The sequence below is a fragment of the Mus caroli genome, unplaced genomic scaffold (genome assembly GCF_978045245.1).
Source record: "Mus caroli unplaced genomic scaffold, Mus_caroli_1 scaffold_11, whole genome shotgun sequence".
In the NCBI taxonomy this organism is placed as follows: Eukaryota; Metazoa; Chordata; class Mammalia; order Rodentia; family Muridae; genus Mus; species Mus caroli.
In genome coordinates this window covers 38,022,755-38,029,700 of record NW_028227266.1, presented here as the reverse complement: position 1 = coordinate 38,029,700, position 6,946 = coordinate 38,022,755, and the positions used below count along the sequence as shown (strand labels likewise).

Below are 6,946 nucleotides of genomic sequence, written 5' to 3'. Positions count from 1 at the left end.
AATCCCCTCCTTCCCACGCAGTTTTCTTTTCCTTTAAGCATGGAAGAATAAAAAAAGAAAGGTTGAGATTTGAATGCTGGCTCCTTCATGCACAGCTGTTGCCGAGCCGCCAGAACATCTGCCTGTCAACTCTGTCCGTCTTGAAAAAACACAAACTGTTGGTCTTAGAACTAAAAACTGGAATGTAGACGGAAGCTCAGTAAGAAAATGGTGGTGTTCTCTATTAACCTTTGTGTGCTATTTTGGTGCCTCTTTGCCACTGTCATCCCTGATCCAAGTTGTTCGTTTTTGTCTTTGTCCCTAACACTTCTATAGTCCATTTTGCCCTGAATGTCACATGGTGACATGTGCAAGTCTTCTCCTTTCACCCATTTCTTGAAAACCGTTTCTGTTCATGGGACAAGCTGCTCAAGACTGCTTAGCATACTTTGAACTGGACATGTTCATTGCTTTTGCTAGAGAGGCAGTTATGTTCTGCAGAGGGTGTTACAACACCCTTGATCAAGGCTCTGTTGAAGCCCCAATGGGAAGACTGTTTTCCTTTGGTCAAAGGAGTGGAGTCTACCTCTAGCCTGGCTGAAGACCGGGCAATCATGAGAATTAATCCAGTTTTGCCCAGCCAATCACCTGACCACCCCACCAGAATGCAAGTTCACTTAATACCATGGTAAAAGACATGGGAGTTGGTAAAGGTAGCCCTTTAATGAGATAGATAATGTACTTTTTCAGAAACCTGATTCTGTTCAGTTCAGGCAGAGTCAGTGCCAGGATGGGCAGATCTGTCTGCCCTTCTGAGTCCTGACTCAGGTATACTCCCCCCACCTTCATTTTTTAAAAATCTTTATCTGAGGACACTGGACAGAGCCAAAGTATGCTTTTTCTGTTACTTGGAGCCTTTCCATTATTTTCTGAAGTATCCCTCCCTCTGCTGCACTATGTGAATGCTTACAATGACAGGTTTGCTTTCTTCCTCTTGTCCATTTTCCTTTTCTAGGCAGGGTCTGAAACTGAAATTAGTCTTCTTAGTCCATTTTAAAATTCTATCGTTAATGGGGCTAAGTACCCAGAGAAGGGTACTAAGTAATGAAGGTTTAGTATGAGAATTTGCTCCTCCAATTATGGAGGCTGAGACGATGGTGCAGGATCTGTGTGAACTGCAGAATGGAGAACTGAGAAACTGGTGGCGACATCCAGTCCCAGAACAGATAGGTGAAGGTGGGGTGTCGCTGTAAACCCGGCATCAGTAGGTTTCAGGATCAGGTTCTTGGTATATCAGGATGAAACAATGCCTTGCCTCAAAAGAGGGTATTTTGCTCTCTCCTGCCTTTCTCTTCTATTCAGCTCTCAACAGATTGACTGAAACCCACTGATTCAAGTGCTAATAACTTCCACACTCAAACACATGGCAAGGGTGTGTAAGGGACACAGATTTTGTCCAGTTATCTGGGCAACCCTTGGCCTGGTGAAATAGACACAGACTTTTCCTGGATCATGTTTGGTCCTTTGTTCTCTTCCTTTCATCACTGTTACTTTATTCTCTGTAGATTGTTAAAGATGACTCCATTTTCTTATCCAAGGCAATTTCCACTATTTTCTAGATGGCTTTGGGTAAAATCCATGGAATTATCAATTCCAGTGTAGATCTGTTTTTTTTTTTTTTTAGTGAACATAAGGTATAGCAATTGAGATAATAACACTTTCCTCATACAGCCTGTTTTTGAGTGTGTGTGTGTGTTCAATTTAATACCAAAAGGAATGTACAATAATCCTTTTAAAATGTTGAGTTTTGATGGGCTTTAGATGGTAGCCTTCATCATTGGGAAAGGGCGGATGTAATACTCATCTCTACAAGCTGACTCGCTGGCATCATCATTAGAGTTTTGACAGATATCTTGCCCAAGTGTGTGTTTGCTTCTTAGGGGCTCTGCATGCTAAATCTGCAAGTGAGCCTTCACAGTCATGAACTTCACAGAAACCAGAAATGGAATTCTCCAACAAGGCTTTCAGTGATATTAGCTCGGAGGCATCTTGTGTTTGTGCCTGTTCTACTGGGACTAAATTCTAGAAACTGAAATAATCCACAAAATAGGAATCAGATTTTTTTTTTTTTACAAGATGCCCTTGAGTTTTTATACTACCTGGGAATGAGTCCCCTTCATCTTGCCTAAAATTGTGTATCGTGTCAAGGTAGAGGGGGCCTTATTAACAACTGATCAAACAGAAAGCGGGTTCATTTCATACATTTTTTGAAAGACTATCAGCATTGACAAGGAGACTCCAGTGCATTTCTCTTACAGTAACGCAACAGGGCTGAGAAAACAGGCATGGGATGCTTTGTGTGTGGGGCAGCAAGATACAGCTATTGATAGTGTCTCAGTGGTAAAACAGAATTCCTATGAGATTACAGATGACTTTGCTAAGCCTTACTGGTCAGCACAGAAAGGAATGTCTGTAAAGACAGTCTCCCACGAGAGCTTATCTCCCTTGGGCCAGCACTTTCAGGAAGGAGAGTCCTGCAGCCCCCTATGGCTGTAACAGCTTCCTCATTCCTAGCCCCTTACTCTGCCCCTATAAACAGTCAAAGCCAGCTTGTTTTTCTTGGCAAATCCCAAGTTTCCCTTGGGAGAGAGGCTGCCCCTCACTATGTATGCTAATAAACACAGCCCTGTTTATTGAAATCCAGACTTCCTGTCTCTTCCTGCTGCTGCATAAATCTAACAGTTATCAATAAACGAGGGAAACAGGATTCTTCACACACTTTAAAAACTTACTGACATTTGTCTGACTTTGCTCTTTTCCCTTTAGCTTGTAATTAAGCAAGTCCTGAGTTCTGCCGCATGTATCTTAGAGAATCTTAAGATGATTTGGCTGAAGATTTCAGAGACATTTTCTTCTTTAAGGAGAAATTCCAGTTCATTTATGTATAACACATATACATTCATTTTAGATAATTTAATGGGGACCTTACCTACCAGTTTGCTTTTTTAGCTCTGTCTTTGGATAACGCTGTTCTAGAATTTCTGATATTTAGGGGGACACCTTTGTCGAACTCTTCTACAGGTTTGCCTCACTGTCAGCCCTTGCATTAGCGTCTGCATTCGGCTCCTTTTGATGTACTGAAGGTTTCACTTTGCATGATGCCTGTTTGCACAAGTAATGGCCTTTCTGAGGGCCCCCTTCACCTCTTTGTTTCTAATGGTATAAATAAAGGGATTAAGAAGGGGTGTGAGGATAGTGTTTAGCACAGACACCACCTTATTAATCTTAAAGGAGGAGTGTGCCGTGGGTCTCAGGTACATAAACAAGACAGCTCCGTAGAGCAGAGAGACTACTGTCAGGTGAGAGGCACAAGTAGAAAAAGCCTTTTGGCGGCCAGTGGCTGAAGGGATCCGTAGGATGGTGGATAAGATGTAGATGTAAGAAATGATGGTGAAGAGGAGTGACCCTGGGATCACAAGGATCGTTGCCAGGAGACCCAGTAGTTCCAATATGCTGGTGTCCGCACAGGCAGCTTTCAAGATGGGACCCACGTCACAGTAGAAATGGTTGATGACGTTGTTGCCACAGAATGGCAACTGTACAATCAGCATTGTCTGACAAAAGACAATGGTGAAGCCTGCTAGCCAGGAGCTGAGGGCCAGCTGTAGGCAGAGATTGCTAGTCATAATGGTGGGGTAACGGAGGGGCTTACAGATGGCCAGGTAGCGGTCAAAAGACATGCTGCCCAGAATCAAGAACTCAGTGGTACCCAGGAAGAAGTGGAAGAAGGCCTGCAGCAGGCAGCAGGCAGTACAGATGACTGTTTTTGATACTACAAAGGTTTCTAGTAATTTTGGAATGACAGTGGTGGTATACCAGATCTCTAGGAAGGCTAAGTTGCAAAGGAAAAAGTACATTGGAGTTTGAAGTCTGGGCTCAACCCAGACAATGACAATAATGAGTCCATTGCCCGAAAGGGTTAATATATAGATGAGAAAGATCACTATGAAGAGAAGGGCTTCTGAGCCTTGGATGCCAGGGAAACCTAGGAGGATGAACTCAGTGATTGCAGTGCCATTTCTCATGTCGTTTGATCTCCTAAGAAGACAGCAAGGATGTCGTTCTTAGAATATGACGACGATGATGATGATGATAATGATGATGGTGATTCTAGTCAAGAGATATTTGTTGTTTGTTTACATTTTAGATGTATCTATTATGAATAACAAAAAATTGGATTTTAAAAATAGTTGGCTATTCACTGCCATTCATTCATTCATTCATTCATTCACTTATTCATTTATTTAATCAGTGGTGCTGATAATGTACCTCAGGGCTTTATGCATGCTAGACAAACCCTTTACCATGAAGTCACAGCTTCAGCCTGCTTAATTTCTTTCTTTCTTTCTTTCTTTCTTTCTTTCTTTCTTTCTTTCTTTCTTTCTTTCTTTCTTTCTTTCTTCCTTCCTTCCTTCCTTCCTTCCTTCCTTCCTTCCTTCCTTCCTTCCTTCCTCTCTCTCTCTCTCTCTCTCTCTCTCTCTCTCTCTTTCTTATAATTTTTAAATTTTAGTCCGTAGTCAAGAAGAGTTATAACAACAGCAATAGATTTGTATCTATGGTCCTTCAGGACATGGCTGTATTTCAGGTTCTCTCTCTCTCTCTCTCTCTCTCTCTCTCCACCTATATCTATATCATCTCTATCTCTATTCTATCTATCTATCTATCTATCTATCTATCTATCTATCTATCTATCTATAGTGGTTAGTTTTAAATCAAATGTTTGTTAATGGGTCCACATTCTAATTAAGGTCCTTTCTTTTTCGGGACTTAAAATGATACAGCCTGAGAAAACAAGATTCTCGAGGAAGTAGAAAAATGTCCTTAAATTAAGATTTCTAGGGTCAGTCACTTGATATGTGGAAGCATGCAATGAGAGCTGTAGACTGTAAGCCTAAATAAGTAAAAAGATACGCAACTGCTTGCTGGGGACACGACATCTCAGTAGCCCGCAGCAGCTCTTTGTAAAAATAAAACAGTTGTTCCCATTTCTCCCAACCTTAGCCCTAGACAATGGCTGAATAGATTTCATTTGTGTGTGACTGCTTTTCAGTTGTCCTTGGTGTGCATAATTATTTTATTATATCTGACTTTCTTACTTCTTTTTCCTTCTGCTCTGGTTAATTTTGTGAAACTAGATGTTCGTTGACGTAATGATTCTTTAACAATTAAAAATTGAGGCATGGGACATAGCATAGCACAGTCCTAATGGAAAAAAAAAGAAAAGGAAGGAAAAAATTATTAAAGTTATGAAATTAGTTTTGCATAATATTTGAGAGTGGTTCCTGGATAAGCAAGTATAGAATATGTAAAATCTTATATTAGTAAAACTAAGTCCAAACACTGGGACTCTTAGGAGAGTCACTGTGTGCAATGTGCAGAAGCAGAAAGCTAGTGGATAGGCCGGGCGTGGTGGCGCATGCCTTTAATCCTAGCACTTGGGAGGCAGAGGCAGATGGATTTCCGAGTTCGAGGCCAGCCTGGTCTACAAAGTGAGTTCCAGGACAGCCAGGGCTATACAGAGAAACCCTGTCTTGAAAAGACAAAAAAAAAAAAAAAAAAAAAAAAAAGAAAGAAAGCAAGAAAGAAAGCAAGCAAGCTAGCAGAACTACTGAGTTAAGGGTTAATTTGATTCTTTCTGGCCACTGCCTAGCAGCTTTGCCCATGTCATTTATCATTAGAGCTTCACAAGAAAATGCAAGTAGCTGGCCTCGGTGTTCTGAGCTATGAAGTATAATAAGTTAAAGTTTAAATAATGATAAGTTTGCCATTATTATTATTTTGGCTATAGGCCTGTGAATAGGGACAGTTGAAGCTTTGGGGAACAATTGTAATTCTTAATTTTTTTTTTTTGTGGGACAAGGTTATTTTTTTGAATTTGATTTGGCAATGATTATACAATGTCCTTTTTATTTTTTTATTTTATTTTTTTAACCTGCTTTTGGAGTATCAATAAAAGACTGGGGCAAGAAAAAGGCAAGCAAGCATGAGAAGAGCATGTGAAGAGTGAGTGAAGAGAGAATGTGAAGGGTGAGGAGAGAATGTGAGAAGAGTGAGTGAGGAGAGAATGTGAGAAGAGTGAGTGAGGAGAGAGTGTGAAGAGTAAGGAGAGAATGTAAGGTGTGTACGGAGAGTGTGTGTGTGAGGGAAAGAAGAGTGCATGTGGTGTGTGTGTGAGAGAGATGTGTGTGAAGTGTGTGTGTGTGAGAGTGAAAGGGGAACGTACAGAGGTGTGTGTGAGCATGAGAGTTCAAGGAAAGAAAAGCACACAAGAGAAAAGCAGAGAGCTCAAGAGAATGCAGAGTGTGTGTAGCCTCAAACTGCGAGCAAATGAGCCAGAGAGAAAGAGAGCAGAGAATGAGAGAGAAGAGAGAGAAACTTTAAGCCTTGAAAAATTGCCTGTCAACTTGTACCCAAAAGAGTAGTCTGTGCATATTTATTATGTGCTTTCCAGATATCCCTACTTCCAGGTGAGAACTGCGATCCTGTGTCGAGGTTGGACCCCGACAACTGCTAATGATACTAAACTGAAAATCCTAGAAAAACAAATTTCTATCAAACCCTTTTTCTGTGACTCATTACCTTTCAATGGTAAATAAACCATCCCATTTGCATGTGCAAATTCATGGGCAGAATTTTCCTTTGGTTCTAGTAAAGTTCAGTAGGAGGCTGTAAAATAACTGTGTTAATGAGAGTATTCTTCCTTGTCATTTCCCTTTGAAATGGATAAGACAAAGTAGTGGGAGAGGAACTGTACAGTTTTAAAGTACACCAACAACCGCTTGAAGGAAGATGCCACTGGCTCACTGATAGCTTGCTTAATTTCTCTCTAACGTGAATGAACATTGAGCGGTCAGGGGAGAAAAGTTCCTCTATTCCATCTCTTCTCTTCACCAGACCAAAACAAGGA

The 6,946-nt window shown here is 41.0% G+C and overlaps 1 protein-coding gene across 1 annotated transcript; it reads right to left on the bottom strand.

Moving 5' to 3' along the window:
- Positions 1 to 3,125: 3,125 nt before the first annotated feature.
- Positions 3,126 to 4,064, bottom strand: LOC110302632 (olfactory receptor 6X1). The gene has a single exon (XM_021173433.2). It carries the CDS (start codon positions 4,062 to 4,064, stop codon positions 3,126 to 3,128), a length of 939 nt encoding a protein of 312 aa, XP_021029092.1.
- Between the last annotated feature and the right edge of the window lie 2,882 nt (positions 4,065 to 6,946).